The sequence below is a fragment of the Barbus barbus genome (assembly GCF_936440315.1).
Source record: "Barbus barbus genome assembly, chromosome: 35".
NCBI lineage: Eukaryota > Metazoa > Chordata > Actinopteri > Cypriniformes > Cyprinidae > Barbus > Barbus barbus.
Genome location: NC_136763.1, coordinates 16,709,958 through 16,734,243, shown reverse-complemented (window position 1 = coordinate 16,734,243; position 24,286 = coordinate 16,709,958). Strand labels below are relative to the sequence as shown.

Genomic DNA, 24,286 nt, shown 5'->3' with positions numbered 1-24,286 from the left:
TTTTTAAGCCTTCACTTTCATTCTGAAACACACACACCAGGGATGCATGATATACTCTATTGGCTATTTTGTATTATCTACTGGCATGTGTTAATATTATAATGTTAAAGCTTGATTTTCACCATTGTGTCCACAATCATGTTTATTTTAGCTTAGACATACATCTGAAGTGTTAATATTATTTTATGTTCATCGCAGGTTGTATATAATATAAATAATATAACAAAATAGAATACCAAAATATAATACCAAACCTATCATTAAAATAATTTGGTTGTTTAGACCTGTAAATTATAAAATAATAAACAGATTTTTTGTTTAGGTCCATAATACACACACACACACACACACACACACAAATATATTTATATATTGCAAATAAACTCTTTCATATTTAAGCCTGCATATGAAGAGTTTATTTGCAAAAACGGATAACTTTTTTTTTTTATAATGTTCAAAAATCATGTTTTTTATTACGTTATCATGTTTTTATTGTATTTTATTGTGTAGCTGTATTTTTTGTTGTTGTTATTTTTTAATCTAATCAAAATAACCCAACTGCAGCTGGATTGAGATTACTTGGAATGCACAATGAAAAACATGATATTTGAAAATTGTTAACATCGGAGTTATCTGTTTTTGCAAATGAACTCTTCAGATTTTAAATGAATATTTGCAGATAAAAATATGGTCTATTCAGGTCTTTATATATATATATATACACAAAAGTATAACATCACACAAAAGTATAACTAATATTATATAAAACAAAATAATACATTGCATTATATAAAAATGAAAGGGTTATGTATTCAATGTAATGAGCATTGTTTACGTTCAGCATGCGCACACTTTCTACTGAACGTAAACAACGCTGATTATGTCGATTAAGTTCTGGGGTACGCTCCAAAATGGCAGAAGACGGTAACTCGGGGAGAAGAATTGCTGAATAAATTATGTTATGATTGTTTTCTTTGCGCACAAAACTTATTCTCATAGCTTTTACAGCAATTACGGTTGAATCCCTGATGTCACATGGACACTTTTACTGATGTCCTTGCTACGTTTCTGTGCGTTAATCGTGGTAACATCATTGCTGTCTATGGAGGGTCAGAGAGCTCTCAGATTCCATCAAAAGTATCTTAATTTGTGTTCCGACGGGTTTTGAACGACATGATTAATGACGGAATTTTCATTTTTGAGTGAACTATCTCTTTAAGCATAATTTAATAATGCTTATCAGTATCCATCCTTACGATAAGGCCTAGGAAGGAAATCTGGCTAAAGTTAAAAATCAGAAAAAGTCCTTGCTTTCTCAAAATGCTGTGAGTGGCAGGGCAGAGTTTGGGGAGTGTGTCTCTGCTGGCTTGTAGGAGCAGTAGTGTTGAAAATGCTTTGGGATCGCTCCATTGGCTGAAAAGGACAGGAAATGTTCCATTGGCTGAATGGCAATGGGGTTGTTCGTTCCATTGGCTGGAAACACGAGTGCTGTGTTCACTGGCCGGGGGGACGTGTTGGTGCCAGCTGCAGGCGTCCCGACTGAGCACGCACTGTATTATTTTGCTTGGGCCGCCCTTGTGATAGCACAGTAACTCTGAATGTCACTGAACTCTGGCCCCCTGACACAGGGCCAGGGCCCGGGGCCAACACAATAAAACAAATCAGAAAACTACTCCACAGGGGTCAATAGGACGAAGACAGATTGAGAAGAAAAGGCAGAAGGGCAAGAAGTACAGGGAATGGAAGTTGTGAGATGTAAGTGAAGGAATAACAGACATGCGAGATGTGTGTTTAAATGCATTTAAAAGATGGATTTCAGTTTTTGTACTTTAATTTTTTAAATGTTATTTTAAAACTACTGAAGAAGGTATTTGAGAAAAATGTTTAATAATGATTTGCAGTGCGCAGGACGTTTTCATTAGTTGTTACATTTTTTTAATTTACTTTAAAAATAATTAAACATTGAAATTATTTAAACATTTTACTTTACATTTTTAAAATGTACTTTTTTTAAAAAAGGAAAAAAAAAATCCATTACATTTTTACCATTACATTTTTACATTTATACTTTATTATATATTTAATTTTAATTATTTTATTACTTCAGCATTTTGAACATAATTGCACTCTATTTCATATTTTAATTATTCATGTTTTTCTAAACTATTATATATCTTTTGTTTTATTTAATAATCTATAACTATTTGCAATTTTATTTAAAAACTTATATTTATTTTCTAAATGTATATATTTTTATGTTTTAATTAATTAAACATTTATTTTTATTTAACAATTATATATTTGATCTAATAATGTATATTTTTTTTTCATAAACTTATATGACAATATTATATTACTCTTGCATTATTATCATAAACCTATTTTATTTTGTTTTTATTAAGTTATTCAGACATATTTAAACATGAACAAATAGTTTTTTTGATTTATTTAGTTTTTAAATGTATACATTATATATATATATTTACATTATACAGTCTAAATTTTAGAGAGTGTCTAGGAAATGAAAGAAGACGGGAAAGAGATCAGAACATGATGCGAGTCAGGCTTGACCTTGCATCGCCCGCATGAGCACCTCAGCACCATGGATCTACGCGCAAACTGCTAAGCCATGACTCCAAATCCTCACATTTTAATGACCCATGCGGCAGAAAATAAGTGTTTACCTGAATGCATCATCCTATTGGCCTGCATATAAATCTGAAGGTTATCAGATTGGATCTGCATTTCAACATGTGCAAAAATATGTCTTTTAATGTGTCTGTACAGTATATCTGACTTACAGTATATACATTTAGGCAACATACTTACAACTCTAAAATATCTCTATGCCAACGTACAAGTATCTGTATACACGTGTGTGTGTGTGTGTGTGTGTGTGTGTGTGTGTGTGCGCGTGTGTTGTTGTCCAGCAGTGTAATTATGATAATACTTGCTCTCTCAGGAGAGAGGATGTTCTAATCAATAGCAGTTTCATGAGGAATTCAATTACCAGCACCACTTAACTACTGATATTTCAGCGCTTTTGTCCGCTCGCACAATAACTCATTTCTAACACGTCTTCCACATTTGGCAGCACAAAACAATCAATTGTATAATTTCATTAGCAGAGGATGAGGGCGAGCAGGCCGTGTGCTGGGAGTATAGAATATCTGCTGTCCGCTGCTGCTCAACAATGCCGAGTCGTCTGAGGGCAACGAGAGCAAACTTCAACCAATGCCATGAAAAATACTCATATAGGCTACACATAGTTAAAGGGACTTTTTTCTACGACTGCTTTGATCGGGGGCTCTTAGATTGCCTTGTGAGAGTCAAATCTCTGCATGTGTTATGTATGTGGTAATATCTCACACATATATTGATCTCAGAATGTAAGAGCTGAGAGTCACACAGGTCTGTTCTCACTCACTGCCACAAGGTGCTGCTAGAGACCAACTTAACACCAAAACCAAGCAGAACGATTCAGTATGAATTTGGCCTATATGCCTCTGAACAAAGCTTACTTTAGAGTATCTAATGTTTAAACATGCATACTCATTATGGAACTGACAGAATATGATTCTGAATAAGCATGTGCAGATAATAATAATGAGTTTCGAAAGAAGTTCTATCAGAAAACTATTGACACGTGAATTATCATTTTAACATATACAGCATTATCTTGACACAGCCATTCAAACTTCTGAGGTCAGGCAGTGCAAATGTTTTCAACATTGATAAGAAGAAATGTTTCTTAAACATTAAATCAGCATATTAGAATGATTTCTGAAGGATCACGTGACACTGAGGACTGGAGTGATGATGCTGAAAATTCAGTTTTGATATCACAGGAATAAATTACATTTTAAAATATATTCAAATAAGAGTTAAATTGTAATAATGTTTTAAATCAAATAAATGCAGCTTTCAAAATAGAAATTTAAATTAAAACAATAAATAAATATTAAAAAATAAAAACGTAATTTAAAAAAAAAAATCTTAAAAACTTTTGAACAGCAATCTACAAAAATATTTACGAAAATACACAATATTGTGAAGACTAAATGCATCCAAACTCCTTTATCTCTGCTATACCATGATAAGGCCCTATATATATTTTATGTCCTCTTCCTAGTCATATACACTTCACAAATCAGTGTAGAGAATACTATTGCTGGTAACCAAAATAGTGTTTTGGAACATCTAGTACCCAAGTGTTCTACTCGCAGCTCCATTCATAAAATACATTTTTACCAGATTTAAATTCTTACTGAAGTATTGCACAGGCTTCGTCACTAAATCTGCACAGAAATCTGCAAAATTTGTGTCCTGTCCTGTTGCTGTCATTCTGTCGCACTGTGGAGCTACTGTCACTAAAACATATTCCTCGTATGTGCAAACATACCTGGCAATAAAGCTCATTCTGATCTGAAAATGTCAGCAGATTCTGATAATAGGATGCTAAAATAGAGAATAAAACTTTTTTTTAAAACCATTATTCCAAAGATATGGTTTGTCTTTGATCATTAAATGAATATGACACATTATTTTAGGACAGTGTCATACAGAAATCATAATTTTACATACTTTTCCCTTGCAACAGTACTTTTATGATATTTTTGGTAGAATCAAGCAAATTTACACTCTTGAAAAATAATATTTTTTATATAATATGTCTGATTACAATTTTAATATATCTTTATGCAGCTATATGACATGCATAGCCCGCATATTTAAAAAGACGACAAAAAGAATACCAATATTAATTAAAATTAGATTTTTAAGATGTTTTTGAGTGAACAACTTGATTGAGTCCCACTGATCCAGTGTGTCGAAGAACAAAATCTACAGTATACCCAAACAGGATGTTCTTTATGTGTTTTTGACAGTCTTAGGTATCTATATGAGGGAGCTGATTGTGAAAGAGTTGGAAGAAGAGAGTATAAGTCCATACACACGCACACACTCATATGCATCTGAAGTTTTTCTTGGAAAGGTGGGACTTATGGAGAGGCTGGGGTAAGAAATGGGCCTGAATCAATAGGCAGCTAATACAACTAAACTCTAAGCTGGGAACCATCTTATAGCGATCTGTCAGACATGATCAACCACAGACAGAGAGACAGAATAGACGATCGATCTGTAAGCAGCACGCTGCCTCTTACACCCATTACTGAGGGCTTTCAGGCCACTGTGTCTAATTCACTTTTCCAGTGAGGGCAGGCGAATCTGAGCCACTATTGCTTCAAGGCATTTTCATTTGGATGGAAAATGCTTTGTGAAAATGGTGTGTCAGTAATTACTTTTGCACTATGTATGATATAAAGGCTTTTAGCCATTTAATTTGCAGGGCTAGTTCAAAATAAAAAGGACTGAATAATATTTAATATGTAAATTTAAAAGCATTAAATTTTTTTTAAGTGAATGAACATTATAAATGAGATAGTTCACCCAAAAATGAAAATTCTATTGTTAATTACTCACCCTCATGTCGTTCCAAACCAATAGAAGTTGTTCATCTTCAGAACACAAATGATGAAATTTTTGATGAAATCCAAGAGCTTTCTGACCCTGCGTAGACAGCAATGCAACTACCACGTTCAAGGTCCAGAAAGGTAGTAAGGACATCGTTAAAATAGTCCATGTGACATCAGTGGTTCAACCTTAATTTTAGGAAGCTACGAAAATACTTTTTGTGTGAAAAGAAAACAAAAATAACTTCATTCAACAATTCTTCTCTTCCGTGCCAGACTTCGACACACATTCACGAGAGTACCATGATGTAGTAGAACTTGGATGCTCTGTGGATTGCTTGCTAGCTTTGTAGCTTCATAAAATTAAGGTTGAACCACTGATGTCACAATGACTAACGATGTCCTTACTACCTTTCTGGGCCTTGAATGTGGTAGTAGCATTGCTGTCTATGCAGGGTCAGAAAGCTCTTGGATTTCATCAAAAATATCTTAATTTGTGTTCCAAAGATGAATGAAGGTCTTAAAGGTTTGGAACGACATGAGGATGAGGGGAAATTTTGACAGAATAATAATTTTTGGGGTGAACTATCCCTTAACCAGTTAAACTGTATTCAATGATGTACAGTATTTGGCTCATTGCCAACATATTGGCCCACATGTGCATTTCCCCCGAAAGTGCAAATATGATCAGAAAATTAAATATGATGAGCATTTAATTGTACTAAATATCTTCATCCTGCTCTTGGTCTATATTAAGGCTGCCCTCAGAAGGACAGGGTATGGCATGGACAAACGAGGAGCAGAAAACTAATGGAGTGGAGTATATGTCTCCCTTCAGGCAAAACGACTCAGCTGTTTTCTGCCAATTATCCTAATGGCCAGATGGGAGCAGGCTGAGGCCCAGTGTCATATGAGCGCATAGCGTTAGCATACACAGGTGAGAGGTCCCACAATCAACGCCTGGTCCCTCTGCTCCTCTCACTGCCACCAACAAATGCTGCGGCGTGACAAGCTTGCTAACCAACACCAACAATCTCTACACTTGACAGGCACAGGGTTGCTTACAGGTAAAGGTTTTACAGAACACATTTTAAATATTAGAAGTTAAACAGGAACCTTTTTTATTTTTTTTTTGGGGCATTTTTGCCTTTATTATGATAGGACAGTTCAGCAAAGTGGAAGAGAGAGAGGGAAAGGTCCTGAAGTCGTGATTCGAACTCGGGACCAGTGTTAATTTTGTCAGGCATTTTTGATTTAGTCTTAGTCTTTATCTTGAGACGAAAAAGCTTAATAGTCTTAGTCACATTTTAGTCATTTGAGTCTTTCATAGTTTTAGTCGACGAAAAGTCATTGCATTTTTGTCAACTTTGTCATTACTTTTAGTCAAACTGCAGTTACCAACATTTATTTTGGTAGCTATTTTATATGTAGTATTCAAACAAAAATAGTCATTAATTCTTCTCTTTTTAGACCAAATCAATTAAGCTTATGAGACATTTGGATCAAGGATTGAATTTGGAAAACTCGAATAAACTTAAATTTTTTGGTAGAGATGCAAATTAAACTCATTTTTCAGATACAGTAGGTTTACTTAAGTATATATTTATTTAATATCTTTTGTTGGTTAGGCTAACGTTGATGACACAGATAATTAGGAATGCTGTCCATATTAGATGGAAGGTATGCATGTAATACTGACACACATTCAGTTTTCACCCACCTGTTTACGCTCACTTAAGCCATAACCGACTGTATTTACATGAGATACTCTGACTCTACACGATAGACATTGGACTGATGTGTGTGTATTTGAGCACTGAGAACTGATCGCGCTGTATGAGAACTGAAGTGGAGCGTGTGCGCATGAGAGAGAGCACTTCTATCAGCATGATTCCGCCTGTCCTGCCTTCACTAACTTTAAATTAATCGACAACGAATTGTGACTCCCGGGAAAAATGGGACGTCAGGTCACCCAGTCCCTAACCCTTCGGGTGCTGAAGCCATTTTTTCAGATCGCTGGTTCGCGTTTGTATGTCGTGTGCTGCTCACAAGGCTATTGGTGCCAACGTTAAACTGGAACCTTTGATTCAGAAATTGCACATTTTGATTTAATTGACATTAATTGGCCACACCCACCTTCGAGCCTAACCACCAGGGGAACCTTGAGCTCCAGTTCTCTGCAGGCCTTGGTGATGCCGTTAGCAATGATGGCACAGTTAACAATCCCCCCAAAGATGTTTACCAAGATGGCTGCTACCTGAATACAGAAAAATACAAATAAAAACTGGGTGAAAAAAGCTTTATTTAGACAAAAACATGACACTGCATTAGCAAACGTAATCTTTAAGAAGATAAAAAGGCAAGAAAGCAAAACCTTCAGGGTTTTCACACATTTTAACCAGTAATTTTATTATTATTATTAAAGTGGTATCCTTTTGGTATAGGGAATAATTCTCACTATTAACTAGTTGTTTATTAGCATGCCTATTATTAACATATTGGCTGTTAATTAGTACTTCTAAAGCACATATTCTGCATGACCATATTCTACATCCCTAATCCTACCCAAAGCCTAAACTTAACAACTACCTTACTATTATTAGTTTGAGACAAAAGTCATAGTTAATGGTTCATTAATAGTGAGAATTAGACCTTAAAATAAAGTGTGACCATTAAAATCAGTCAATTTCAAAGCAATTAAACATTTTAAAGTTGAGGATAACTAGAAAAGTTCATATTCATGATGGACAATCATGAAAATGTCTATTATTAAGAAAATTGTATAACAGTTCTAATATTTTCAGGCTTTCCATGACTGGAGAAAACCCTGAACCTCGCGTGAAAAAAGACCAGCTGCCAAATAGGCTATTAGCATTAGCATGCTAAAAACCTTCATGGGGCTGGAAGAGATTTGAGGTGCTTAAATCCTGAAACGAGCAGCCCACCTGAGGAGAAACTAGATATTTGAGCCTAGCACGGTATTAGCTGTGCTAACAATGCTATATAATGACCATAATTCCTCAAAAGGAAAAAAAGCAGATTATACTTCACACAATCCAATGATCATTTACATAAATATAGCAGCAATCAAAGGGACATTAATGTGTGCAAACAGGCATACACACACAGAATTCTCAATGCCAATTCATTTCTGTCAAATTAGCAAGTCAACAGATCAGATTAATTTTGCATGTTTACTCATAATCTATGCTAATCTGTGGCAGTGACTGCTGGCAGCATTCGGTGGTAATGATGTTTACATGGTTAGAGAGGAAATCTGAGGATCAGAGAGATATTGGCAGTTTTGCCCACAAATGATGTTACTTGCCTTACCAGCTAGAAACTAGAGCTCCCTATTCTGTGAATATGTATAGTGTGAACATGAATTCAGACACTAGCAAAAGTTTTCTAAACACAGGGATTTTGAGAACTCAATTATCTGGGGTCACACATTACGTGTAGCTTGTACTTTGTAACTGCATCTTCATTGTAGCCAATTAAAAAGAAGCATGGTGACATTATTGTTTGTTTATAACAACAACAATAATGATAATATTTTACTCACTTTTTTGTTTAATGCAGAATAGACCATTTAAAATGGCATAATTGCTTTTTATTTATCTATTTGATTATTATTATTAATTATTTAATATTTATTCTACACATTTCTCTACTCAGTTAATAATAATGATTTATTTAGTCAAAAAACTGTTCATAAATGGCATAAGTTCCTTTTTCATAATTTACATTTCGGTTTATTATTCTTATTCTTAGAAGCCACAACAACAATAATAATACATTTAATAAAACAATAATAATAATAATAATAATTATTATTATTATTATTATTATGGTTGTTATTGGTGATGATAATATTATAAATATACAAAATACATCAAAATACAAAAATGCCATTATGAACGGTTTATCCTGCAAATTAACATAAAATTAAAACATTGCATAAATAATAATATAATACAACAAATAATAATAATAATGTAAAAAACGAAACACTAATTTGATAATGATACATAAATAAAAAACAATTAGGTTTTGATCCCTTCATAAAACAACATATAGTGACTAGCTGATGCTCACTGTTTTTATAGTGTATTCTGGAAATTTTAAGGCAGTTTCGGTGCAATGCAACAATCTTGACAGCCCTCACAATGGCTGACTCCCTAGAGAGTGCACTTACTACTGACTGAGACACACCCAGACACACATAGAGAGAAAAAGAAAATCCATATAAGATTTTTACATAAAAAGGCGACCAGAATCAAAGATAAATCCACAGGCTGACAGACAGTAGAGGTGAAAAGACTGAGACAGAAATAGATACAGGCCGAGACCCATGCACAGACAGGCAAGACGATGCCTCCACCAACAGGTACATCCCCACCTGGCTGAGCTGCCAGATGGCAAATCCACATCTTTACATCCTGAGATATCGCAGACAGCTAGTGTTTCATTGTCAACTTGTGATATAAATAAATCCACACCAAAACAAATGAAGCAAAACACGTCTGGCTGTGGTGTTGCTGACAGAGTAAAGGGTGCCCAATGGCAGCGTTTCCAACATGTGACCCTGAAACCGCACACGGCAGATGAGTGTGGGGTCTGTCGGTGGATCTGGGAAAGTGTCTGTAATGTACAGCTGCTGATGCTGGAACTGGCAGGCATTTACCATGACTGCAGAATATCTACATCTGCTGTGTCTTCCCCATCAATGGTAACGTCTGAGCTGCTGCAGTTTACACAATGCACAACTCCAACAAGACACAGACAAGAAAAAGCATGCCAAGCTCAGCCAAAACGAGTAAAACTTGACCCAGACCTTTCAATTCAGAGCTCGTCACAAACAAAACCACACTGAAGCATGTCACACTGACAGTTTGTGACAGACTAAAACTAGCTCAGAATTCAAATCAAAAGGTTTAAAATGCCTGAGACCAAATATGCATTCAATATTTATTTTCTCCATTATAAATTATATTATAAGCACATCAAATTAGTGAAAAGTTGATTCAATTGTGTTATAATATTAATAAAATTAAATAATTTAAATGTATTAATTTAAATCTATTTATTAGATTATATTTTCAATCCAAGAATTTCAAGGTGGCCTTAGATTTTTACTTACCGATACACCTAATATATCTGACTGATGGTGAACAATGTTATTATACATATACCCCATATATGCATACACACACACACACACACACACATATACATACATACATATATATACATATATATATATATACACATATATATATACATATATATATATATATACATACATATATATATATATATATAAATAACACACACACACAGTATGTATATATAAAGATAAAAATAATAGGGAAAAAATAATTTTTGATTTGATGGGTCACATTTGGCTCTTAAAAAAATTATTTGTCACATTTGGGTCTTATAATTGGGTATATTTTATTGAAATACAATAAATTAAAGAAAAATGTCAGGTGATTATAATGTTAAAATAAATATAAAAAAATTATCAAATATTTTATTCAAATAGAAGCAAATACAATTAAACCTGATTTGTGATGTCATTTCTTGCCACATTTGAGTCACATAAGCTCTTTGCTGTCCCAGCAGCTTTAGGTTTGCCCTGCTCCTCAGGTTTTCCCTACACTCCTTCGACTGACACTAGAGGGCAGCACAGATCCAGGAGCAACAGCACAAAGCCTCATTCTCCACACAGAACTGTCTTCAGCTGCAGCACATTTTTCAAATCTGCCTTTATTGTGCACAGTCATATTTCTTCCAGTCATGCGTTTCCTATTGACATCTATGTATATTAATGATACAGTAGGCATGATTTATGCTTTCTCGCACATGAGTAAATGCTGCTTCGTAAAAATATAGTGCACTTCACTCAAACTGCCAGTGGGATTTAGAATGAAAAAGAACAAATGCGATAGAAACTGTCAGAGGTGCAGGATCTTGTTTTTCTATTTTTCGCAAACAAACTAATTTTGCTGTTGAAATGTCGGACTGCACCTCCAGGCTTGAACATTCTGAAGGAAATTTGAAGTATAGAGCGTATGCAACGCTGAAAGCAGAACAGGCTTTGCTTATGACAGTGACGTGAAAAAGAGGACTGAATGCACTACAGGTAATGACACTAAGTAGCAGACCACAAATTGATCTAGAAAATAACTTTGTGTGTACAGTACATGCTAAACATGAAGCTGTCTTACATTGTTTTATTAATGTCAGCTGTACACTTTTCATAGCTGCAGTAATCCAATTAATCTACTCTTTGTTAAGTGCAAGCTCAATTTAGATAAATTTATAACCGCTTAAGATAGTTAATGATGCTCTGAATCATTCAAGCATGTTTGGTCAATAAAAATAAGCAGCACAATACAGCAGAACAAAGGACGCTTCACAGTAAAGAGCTTCGAAGCCATTGAAATGTTATTTGTACTCCCAAAAGATGTCAAAATAAATGAATGAATAAATGAAATAATTATTTTATTTAATTTTAAGTAAAGGAATGTAATGTAATGGAAACCCTGGAAGCCACAGAATTAATAAAATAAATTAAAAAATGAAAAATACATGTAAAAACAAAAAAGAAAAAAAGAAATTAAAAAGGTAATTGCAACTTTTCATCAAACATTCCAGATTTTTTTTTTTTTTTATAAATATAAACCGTAAGAAAGACGTCTGAATTGTGAGATAAAAAGTCACAATTACCCCTTTTTTTTGTCATGGCAGAAATTGGCTTTCATAAGAAACAGAGCAAAAACACTGCGCTACACATTTTTGTCCACTCAAATGCTCCCTAAGAATAACAAAGATACAAATAAGAATGTTCTTTCTCCAAAACCGTCTGCAACATAATTAGGCTACAGGCCATTTTTATATACATTTTGTAAAGTCCTTCGATATGTTCCAGTCAAACATCCTGTAGAGGAAATATGTCAATACAGGAAAGAAAACAACACATGGGATCTTGAATGCCATTTTGAGGCATTCTCTGCATCTGCAAATAGTATCAAAGCCCTCTTAAGCAAAGTCTACCATCTCTCAGAGTTGCTGTTTGTCTGCATTAGTCGCCAGTGGGTCTAGTATCACATGCTTGTTCTAGTATCATGACTTCTAAGAAAGCTGTGAGTAACGGCATCAATATGTTGTCCCTGTTGGTTTTCATTTTTAAGAAAGCAGCCTACTTTTGACTAGGCCTTTTCATCTTTATCTGCTTTGGAGTATCTTTTGTTTCAGAGAACGTTCTCTGCGAAACGAGACTTCTCTGGCATTGGTAGCGGGTTTGTGCCAATAGCTTTTACACTGCACCCACTGGTCAATCATTAGTTTTCTCTGTCCTCTGTGATGTGTTTTAAGACCTTGGAACAATAATCCCCAAAACAAGATGAAACAAAAGCTTTTTGATTTAAAAAAATCTCCATTAACGCGCTGCTCATTAGAAATACCGTTGTGCTGCTATCAGCGCCAGAACGCCTGTGGTGTGGTCGGGGAGTGCTGGCATTATCATCCAACCACACATTGGCAGCTGTGTTCCCACAGAAAGGGGGGCTCTACTCCGTTGACCAGTGCTAATCAATCTGCGGAAGTGCATCTGTCTTTTGTTAACGCCTAAAAGAGTGAAAACCTTCATCTCGCCGTACCCTATTAGCACCATTGTTCTGGTTTATCTGCGCAACGCAGGCTTTGTTTGCTAGCTTTTGAATGCTTTCGCACCTTAGTCTCTTAGTTGATGTGGAATACTTCAATAAGATAGAAGTCAAAGGGTAAAACCCAACATTTTCAAATGAAGAGGGGCGGCTGACAGCAGTCATCCATCTGAAAGGACAAGCGAAAGGGGAATTGTTTGTTTTGCACATTAGAAAGGCAAAATAATGGCATTTCTGTAGGTGTGTAGATGGATATTAGGCGAACTTCATCCTTAGTTTTAAATATTAACAGTCAGAGCATGAATACACAAGATGCTTTTGAGGAAATAAGGCATGTTATCAGAGCTGGGAAACACTTCTAATGGACAAAATGCTCTAACATGTGCCATTTGAACAGACTGGGCTTCACATCTCCTCATATCAGTCACCCAAACTTGGCATAGTCATAGAGATATGAAAAAAATATTCTAATATTTTGGCAAAGTGTGAGATTAGTGACAGCAAAGCCAGCGCTGTCGATAAGAAAGTTAATATGCTTTTTCCTTTTTGATATCTTCGTCTTTTGGCTCTCTTCATTTGGCACAATCTTATCAAATCTAGAGGCTATTTTTCCCCTTCTGCTAATCCGTTGCCACTGGTTCTGCCGTTCCTCTGGAGCAAAGAGAAAGAAAAAAAGGGACGGGGGGAGAGAAAGACGTGGTTTGGTCCCAGGCTGTTATTGAGGGCTCAGATTGGGCTTGGCACAGGGGATAAGAGAGAAATAATTATCCAGCCTGCTGAAGCATGACAGCTTCTCTCTTCACCCAGAGTGAAGGAGATGAAGCATTATGTCAAAAAAAAAAAAAAATCACCTCGCAAAACACAGACACATCTTGACACCGCCATTCCGAGTATCACTTCGTGTTAGGAGACACTTGAGAACTGCCGGTCGACTTTTCTTGATTGACAGTTTTGACAGGATCTCTCTTCTGGCTTGTGGCTGGAGTTGAATGCATCTTGGTCAACGCGAGCTTCAGGCAACCTGATCTCATGACGAAAACGTACCTGTGAGAACTTTTTGGCAAGATGTGAAATACGTACTGGCATGTACGTTTCGTGACATATTCAATGTGAAATGTCCACTGAGTGGCACTAAAAGAGTACACACACCTCAACCTACCAGATAGTATGAATAGAATACTATACTGTCAAGAATTTTTCCATCTTTTATGCAATGCACAGGAAAATTTTTATTTCATAGGGTCCAACTGCATCCTGAAGGTCCCTCAATCTACCTCGTTCCAAGAATCTCTCTTCTCCGTAGAGATGTCAATGACTTGCTCTCGAAACGAAAATCATTATTTTTCCCTCTCAAAACCCATACCATTTTCTCCGTAAGATCCAGGCAAATCTGAAATCATATTTTGCTAACGTCTTTCATCCCTCCGTACCACGTGAAGTCATGGTCAGACATGTGTGCCTGCTCTCTCTATCTCCAGGAAAGAAAAGAAAGTAATCAAAGCAGAAATGGATTTGCAGCCAGACTACAGGCATTGATGGAAGGGGGTGCAGTGTGTCCTAGTGAATTGAAACCTGGCGTCGGCCATATCCACTTCAAGGTCTGTGTCTCTTGTGCCTTAGTGGTAGGGTTGTGAACTGTGACAGCTACCGTTTCAGGTTGAAGCATATCAGAGATGAGCTAGACCATCCTTTCAGACGGCACGTCATTCAATTCTCTCTCAACACACAGGACTCAATACTGTCAATAGAGAAAAGGACAGATTGAGCTTCATGAGGATGAAAACACTCACAAAAGACTTACAAACACACATGCATAAACACTTGAGACAATGTCAGCATGTCTGTTGGTAAAGAGTCGAATAATGGAGATTTGAATCATTTAACTGGAGAATCAATAAACTGCCCTTCAGTATTGCAGGTTTTCCTCAAGCCTGCAATATTCCAGCTTTTGACAACAGTACCTATCTAAAGTTGCCCTCACCTGTTGAAATGATTTTCTGGTGCATATGCATTTTTTTTTGGTTATATGTAACCAAGAATAGTTCACCCAAAAGAAAGGCTTTTAATTAAAGAGATAGCTCACCAAAAAAATCACTTGTTGCCCTCATGTCATTGCAAACCTGTATGACTTTGTGAAACACAAAAAAAGAAATTTTAAAGAATGTTTCAGTTGTTTTTGTGAAAAAGCGAAATTGTAAAAAATGAAAGTCAGGTTTAGAACAATGAGTAAATAAAAAAAACATTTTTGGGCGAAATATCCTAATGTAACTTGGCATTAGAATTTTAACAGTATAGTTACTTGCACTGGGTGGCTCTGTCCATTTTGAAATCTTATTGGTTTTTGCTCCAAGTAACTGTACATTAAACAAGTATGTTTGGCGTTTAATTTTTGCTTTCAGTGTGGACAGAAAAAAAGACTAGAGAGCCTGTCATGTCACAACTGGGTTAGGACGCTATGGCTTGTGCTGTCTGACAAAGGGACTATAAAAGCACAACACAATCTGTACGTGTGTCTGTGCATGTGAGTTTCTCTGTGCTTCTAAGTCTCTTTATGTTTCTTCCTGCATTTTCTAATTAGACCATTTAAAAAAAAAACACACAGATGCAGGAAACCAAGTAAATGCCCAACATAGCTCAATTTAAAATCTATACTTGGATGCAGGCTCATTTATGAGAAATCTGGAGGTCTCAAAGGTCTCGGAAGACAATGTGCTGCAGATATGAAAGAGGAAATGGAAAACTGATTAAAAAATGATACACTATTGCTCTGTTCCAAAATCCAGTGAGCTGCCTAGTGAGAAGGCATCTTGAGATATCAAGGGCATGACACAGAAAAGGCTCTTAAGACACCATTTTGGTTCAGTTTTAAGCCAAAACAAGTATCCTTTGTGTTGAAGACAATCAAGCTATCATAAAAAAAAATATTTCATGATAGTGAATTAGCTGGTGGATTAAGCTGTTAGCTTAAAAGCGTGCTAAAAACAAAAACTACTGAATATTAATAATAATGAAATTTTCGTTAAATCATGTTTTCTGAAGCCCCCTGTTTGAGAACTACTGATATCCAAATCAGTCACTTATAAGGGTTCCATGAAAAGGCAGCTGCCAATGTAGTCACTAGGCAGCTCACTATAACTTGGGACAGAACATCTTTCATACAAAAGCTGATATTCCATCAATGAAAAAATGAGAGTGGAAATATTGTGACACTCAAAAACAGTGACACTTTAAAATATGCAGAAATGATAAAATGACAGGATAAAAAATGAGAGCGAGTAAGCAAGCATGGCAAGAAAGCTGACACATGTCAGTCAAGACGGCAGATTTCATTTCCTCTCATGAAGCCTTTCACTCATGCGTGCACACGCACACACACACACACACACACACACACACACACACACACACAGAGAGAGAGATGCTGTGCTGAGCGGCTGACATCAGCAGACAGTGGCAGGAACATTATTCATCCCGAAGAGAGACGTGTCGTCAGTGACAGACAGACATAAATATCCCATAACACCCTCAGAGGGGTTAATGTGTGTCGATCAGAGAGCACTGAGACAGGGGAACAGAGATGTTCAACAAACAGCAAATGTATCACACATGAACAAGAGCACAGGAAAACATGCAACACTCACGCAGCCGTCACTACACACTGAATACAGGAGAGCGGAGAAGCACCGTGGAGCGGAAATCCTGCTAAATATAGGAAGACGCTCGACAGAATCAACTGACACATTCACAAATGTATGAAGTCCTACTTGCCTTGGGATTTCGCTAAATTTGAAATGACTTGAATTTGACTTCATATCAGAACAGCTATGGTATCTGACTCGCTGTCATTTCTCTAATATAAGAACTTGTTGATGGTATTATTAAAATGCCGCTTTAGTGTTTTGGTGGATGAACACTAGTGTTTCATGGCACAACTACACAAAATGGGTATATAGAGATAGAGATATTTCAAGTGAACACTGAATTACAGACCTAATCACCCAAATGACCTTCTTGATACATATGCCCTAGCCCAGTTATAACCAGAGATTGGAATTGTAAAGAATTGAACAGTTTTGGGTCCTTAATTGTTCCATTGACAATGATTTTAGTATTTTTACTGCTGATAATTTGAATGGTAAATAAATGTTAAAAAAGCAGTTTAATGGCTTTTTAATGACTTTTCACAGTCTTTTTAAAGAAGACATAAATACAATCCAATAAGTGGCCAATATTATAATATTAAACAAACAAAAAATGTGACATACTTGAAATAAACCTCTTAGACTCACCAAGGCAGCATTCATTTGATCAAAAAATACAGTAAAAATGGTAAAAATGTGAAATATTATTGCAATTTAAAATAACTGTTTTCTATTTTAATATATTTTAAAATGCTATTTACTCCTGTGATTTCTAAGTAACTTTTTTAAACAGTGTTTAGTGTCACATGATCCTTCAGAAATCATTCTATTAAGCGGATTTGTTGTTTAAGATACATTTATTATTATCAATGTTCAAGACAGTTTGTCCTGATTAATATTTTTGTGGAAACTATGATAATTATTTTTCAGGATTCTTTGATGAATGAAAAAAAAATTAAAATAGAAATATTTTGTAACATATCTTCACTGTATTAAAGTAAAAATGAATAAAAGTAAACCTTACTGACCCCCAAACCCATAAAAATAAATATGCCCAACTGAACTGGTGCCATTGGTCATAGCTAAAGTATTAAATGTAAAAACAAATAAATGTAGCTACTACTCACTAATCGATGACCTGCAAACTCTATTATAGAACGCCTGCACCATTCATTCCTGGTCGATAAAATGAAGTCACATGAAAGTAAAGTGATTTGCATGAGTGCTGCTAACATGGACATACATGCACCTAAGTGAAATTTATCATCCACTTTTACCACGTAAAATCTTCGCCAGCTTGTGATAAGGCAGAAGTGTCAGACAACCAAATTCAATGCAGACAGACTTAACTGAGGCCATACAACCCTCGCACACTGCCGGCCTTGAGATCTGCTAGCTGTACTGGAGCTTATCTCCGGTCAGACTGTATGCGTATAGTTTTCCCTTGACAGGCCTGGGTAGAAAAATTTATAGCAGTGCATTTCTGCACAAGACGTTCCCAACATCTACTTCAATCATGGAGTTCTGCCACAAGTAGACTGCGGCGCTGCGCTTTGCGGCGAGCCAGAATTACTTTATTAAATTGAGGAAATGCATAATACACACAGAATGGCATACATAATCACCTCTGAGACTCGTTGCAACAAACCAACACTGCATATAAAAGACTGACCCTCCTACTTTGTTCGTGACGCTCCGTGGCCAATCAAAATTAATTTATTCTAATGTATTCACGTAGAAGGTCAATTATCCAAATGATTCAGATTCCGATTGCTCTGGACCTTAGAAGGCAATGAGGCATCTAAAGGGCAGCTGTGCAGTTTTTTTGCAAGGCAAATCGTCCTCTTTTAGTTACAGTTTAGAGACATGTCTCAGCCTTTGTAAAAACGACACTTGCTAATGGCCACAGAACCCGTCTTTAACAACAGCTGTAAAAGTAAGCCTATTAAACATCAGCTGGCAGTGGTAACGATTGCTGGACAAGGACGGTGAGCGACGATACATTAAAAATGTATGAAATTACTTTTTAAAGTTGTAAATAGTTGAAGATAATTTGTATTTATTAATTCTACATAGTTCTTCTTATCTATAGTTATATATGGACCATATCTTTTACAATGTGCACAAAGTAATCTTTCCCTCAGAAAAAAAAAAAAAAAAAAAGCACTTTTAATTTTTTTTATTTGAATGGGACTTCAGGGGTGTTTACATATATTCAACCACATAACCAACTGAATGCTACTTATAATATATTTCCTGTTATTGGACATTTTGTTATAATAATATATGTAATTAATAATAAATTAATAATTATTAAAAGCTTTTGCATTATAACTGAAAACGTCTGCATTCAAAAACGTAGCAGTAATGCAAAAAAAAGCAGAATAAATAAAATACTGAATAAATTAGTGCCATCAAATGATTAATTGTGATGAAATAAAAGTTGTTTAAAAAATGTGTACTGTGTATATTTATGTATATATAAATGCACACACACAGTATATATTTTGAAAATATTTAAATTATATTGTATATATTTATTCATAAATTTATATTATATATCAATATATGTAATATATAAACATAACATACTTTTCTTAAATATATACGTGCATGTGTGTGTATTCACATCATAACTATACAGTACACACAAACAAAAACTTATTTTGGATGTGATTAATCGTTTGACAGCACTAGAATAAATTAATAACTATAAACATTTGTCATTATAATTAAAAATGTTCGCATGAAAAGGTAAAACTAACTATATAGGTTAAATTGAATTAATATTTATTAGCATATTTTTAATCGTAACTGAAAACATTTGCATTTAAAAGTACACTTTCCAGCTATAAAATACATTTTTATTTACTTTTACAGTATCAAAGACACTGAGTGTAAATGTATGTTCAAACATACTGTATAAATTCATGTGTTTGTATCGGCCATACTGTATACGTTTACAGCCACGATGATAAAGCTAAGAAAGAAAGTGTGCACAGGGACCGGATAATTCACTTTTCTGCCACTGTTTAGCGTGCAAGGCAATTTAGCTAGGATGAAATAACCCCAGAACGTTTTAATCCAGATAGATGGAATACTATTTTGATATGGCGCTTTGGCCCTGAGCAGAGCCCATTCTAAAAATAGGGTCTTTTAAGACCGCTAATTTGTTATTCATCGGTGTGAATCACTGTATCCCTGCACTTATTGAAATGCAATGACTGGTTTCTGCTGCCTCTCCGCCCAAACTAAATGAGTAATTTAAAAATTTATAGAATTTTCTCTCTTTTATTCACCATTCCCCCTCTCTTTTACCTTCCTACCCCTTTCCTCATCACTCCCTTATTCTCAGGCTCCTCAAGGCTGTCTACAGGATCCATCAACATCAAACCTGTAAAATAATGGACACACTGATTGCATGTGAACAAATTCAGAGCATCAAACAAAATCATGTTATCACACATTCTGATATTTTTCCACACCGCCAAATTCTGTGAAACCTTACTGATCCTCTGACCTTGATTTGAAGACTTCGGCTGACTTGTCTTTGATGAAAAATACATTTAAAATGCATATTTATTTTGTTTATAAATGCATATTGCAATCAACAATTATTGTGTACATTCCAACCGATGACAAGCGTATGTAATTCATACAGAAAAAAAAAAAAAAAAAGAAGTGTTATTTGATATTTTGGTGGTCTACCAATGAATACCACTAAGCAAAATATACCATGCGAGACTAGGCTGGTCTTGTACACACTTGTCACTCTTTCCATTTAATTAAAAATGAATGTGTAAAGAGCACCAGATTGAGAGACAGCAGTGTTAAAATGGGTAAGAGTCTCTCCATGGCAGGATCAAATGCCCCTTGACAGACACTTAAGACCTGCAGACTGAAGCCTCAATCTGCATAGCTCAGAAGCCCATCAATTAGCCATTGCAGCTTTGCTTAGGTATTAAAGGGATCAAATCGGCTAGCTCAGGCTCAGATGAGCTGTGGCCCTCAATCTATGAGTCACTGAATTTTCACACTGATCCCAATCCCCTGTCCAACAGCCGTTAAAGTCCAGCATGGAGGACACACTCTCCACTGGTGGGGTCCACTGCTCATGTAACTAAGGCTGGTTAATGAGACTGCTAGAATAAAAAAGAAAAAGAAAAAGAGAAACAGAAGACAAAACTTCTATAAGGAGAAAAGCCAACCACAATTTGTTTTACCATAATTTGCCTTCTGCACAGTAGTATTGGTGTCTGTGATTAAAGTTTTAGCCACTGAAGTTCTTTCATGGATGTTGGCTTTGTGAAGTTCTCTATAGTCGTTTTTTTGCAGAAACAGGTGAATACCGACTACCTCAAACCCTATAATAATGGGTGTTCTTTTTTTCTTTTTTTACAACACCTGTATAAACATTGAACATAATGCATGTTTCACACATTCTCTTTTTGCAGTGCGCATGCAGTCTGTGTGCAGTTTGTAAGTGGTGCAGAAGCAGCACAGGCTCATTGTGCTTTTACATAGGATGCATTTTCTGCTACTGACCCTCGGCTGTTTACTACAAACAAAATATTCATCCATTAGTTCAATTTCAAATCCAAACCTACTGAAAACACTTTTTCAGCATTGTGAATCTTCTTTTTTTTTTTACACAGTACAGTATCTTTATTACAAGCAATCCTACCAGAACTTTGTTTTTCTGCCTCCACAAGTGCCATCTAATATTACCTTGTGCCCCTAAAATCAAACTTTTCCTTGCTTTACCACTTACCAAAAAGCCATGTGTTGACAGTGAAACACAGTAGACCTTAAAGGGATAGTTCACCCAAAAATAAAAAGTCTATCATTTATTACTCATCCTCATGTTGTTCCAAACCCGTAAAACCTTTGTTCATCCTCAGAACACAAATTAAGCATTTTTGATCAAATCAGAGAGCTTTCTGACCCTGAGCAACACTACTGTCACGTTCAAGGCCCAGAAAAGCAGTAAGGACATTTTTAAAATAGTCCACGTGAGATCAGTGGTTCAACCGTGATGTTATGAAACTACGAGAATATTTTTGTGTGCAAAGAAAACTAAAAACCTTTCTAGGCCTGGAACATGGTAGCTGCACTGCTGTCTATGCAGGGTCAGAAAGCTCTCTGATTTCATCAAAAATATCTTAATTCATTTTTTAAATTCATCAAAAAGGTCTTACGGTTTTGGAACTGCATGAGGGTGAGTAATTAATGACTGAATTTAAATTTTTGGGTGAAATATACCTTTAAATATATGCATTTATGGTGTAATTACTACATTTTCCTGTCAATATTCTGTACATTTTTACCGCTGTCACTTTAATTCAGCATGTGCAGCACAGCTAAAAAAGACTTGGTGTGGAAACGATTGCTGCACTGCTGCATACGCACCACTCTTGGAATGCATTGGTGGGCCGCATCCGCATGCAGTGCGAATGCTCTAACCCGTTAAGACGAGAAAAAAAAAAGAAAACCGCACAGCATATGCACTGCTAATGGAGTGTGTGAGAAACTATAATTTCCTACTGTTTACAAAAATCTATTTCGTCTGTCTATCCAAGATTTAGATCTAGGTTAACAAAGGACACACAGTCTGTTTGTCAAAGCAAATATGTACAATAAAGATGCCAGGATAATGGAAGGGGATATGATTAAATTCATACGTTTTCTCTAAGCTAAATTACATTGTGCAAAATTAATGTGTTAAAGGGTGACTCCACCCCAAAATGAAAATTTTGTAATTAATCACTTACCCCCATGTTGTTCCAAACCCATAAAAGCTTTGTTCGTCTTCGGAACACAATTTAAGATATTTTGGATGAAAACCAGGAGGCGTGTGACTGTCCCATTGACTGCCAAGTAAATAACACTGTCAAGGCCCAGAAAAGTATGAAAGACATTGTCAAAATAGTCCATCTGCCATCAGTGGTTCAATCTGAACTTGAAGCAATGAGAATACTTTTGTACGCAAAGAAAATAAAAATAACGACTTTATTCAACAATTTGTCTCCTCTGCGTCAGTGTAGCGCCATTTTGGAGAATATGCACTGGATGCAAATAGTGTACGCTGCTCTGTGTCAGCCACACCACATGGATACGTCTTCTACATTCTTTACACTTTGATTTGAACGAAAACAACGTATCCATGTGGTGCGGCTAAAACACAGAACAGTATATGCTATGTGTGTCCAGCGGATATTCTCCAAAAGGGCGCTACGCTGACACAGAGGAGACGAATTGTTGAATAAAGTCGTTATTTTTATTTTCTTCGTGTACAAAAAGTATTCTTGTCGCTTCATAACAGTCAGATTGAACCATTTATGGCAGATGGACTATTTTGACGATGCCTTCATACTTTTCTGGGCCTTGACAGTGTTATTTACTTGGCAGTCAATGGGACAGTCACAAGCCTCCTGGATTTCATCCAAAATATCTTAAATTGTGTTCCAAAGACGAACAAAGCTTTTACGGGTTTGGAACGACATGGGGGTAAGTGATTAATGACAAAATGTTCATTTTGGGGTGGATTAACTCTTTAAATTGACAGTGCCAATAATTTGTAATGAAAGTAAATGCAATACGTCACAAAAAAACAACCATTTCAACTTTTGGATCTCACTGAATGTGACTGAAACACTGGCTGAGCAAACAGTTTTGGAGGTTTCTGTCTTTCTATATTCAAGTAAACAAAAGCTGAACTTGCGTGACTGGGAATCGCTGCCTAGGGGCATTACCAAGATGGCCTGACTTGCTTTAAAAAGTACCAGAATTCACATTCACTCCCATCCAATCTCAAAAAATCCTTTTCCTTCTCAGTATTACCCACACACCTACACACAAACAACAGGTAACCTTCCCATCAGCCTCTGATGCAGGCCTTTGAAAGCCTTCCTAAAAGATGAGCTTCAGTGATTACGGGAGTGGACAGTTTTCTAATTATTCTGTCAAACATCAATCCGGCCGGCTGATGCGGACATTCTAGGTGCTGATGGACAATGTAATCACTTCTGTACTTCCAAACACAGGAGCTGGAGCACAGACAGCTCCTGACAGAAGTGGTGAAAAATAGGAAATGTGAAAGCTTCTATCAACTGATTCAGTCTCCAAAAAAAGAGAGGAAACCACATAAAATGTTGAATTCAGAGGGAAGATAAAAACAGAATTTCCATTCACAAAAAGTTAAAGGGGTCATAAGATGCTATTTTAAAGATCATTATTTTGTGTATTTGGTGTAACAGAATACGCTGACATGCTTTAATGTTCAAAAAACACATTTTTCAAATACTGTTCATTATTGTAGTTCCTCTATGCCCCGTCTCTCTCAAACGTGTCATTTTCTACAAAGCCCCTCCTTCCAACAAGTGCAGTCTGCTCTGATTGGCCACCTGACCCAGTGCATTGCGATTGGCCGAACATCACAAGCATGCATCGGAAATGTAACGCCCCTTAGCATAATCGCGAGCTTCAGCTTTCATGTTAGTTT

General features: G+C 35.9%; 1 protein-coding gene across 1 annotated transcript in view; it reads right to left on the bottom strand.

Moving 5' to 3' along the window:
* The window catches only part of LOC306855419 (succinate--CoA ligase [GDP-forming] subunit beta, mitochondrial), a 116,597-nt gene that overhangs the window by 1,133 nt on the left and 91,178 nt on the right, over positions 1 to 24,286 (bottom strand). The window contains exon 10 of the mRNA XM_079394129.1: positions 7,608 to 7,728. Coding sequence (XP_079250255.1) covers positions 7,608 to 7,728 — 121 coding nt within the window. The remainder of the gene's footprint in view (positions 1 to 7,607; positions 7,729 to 24,286) is intronic.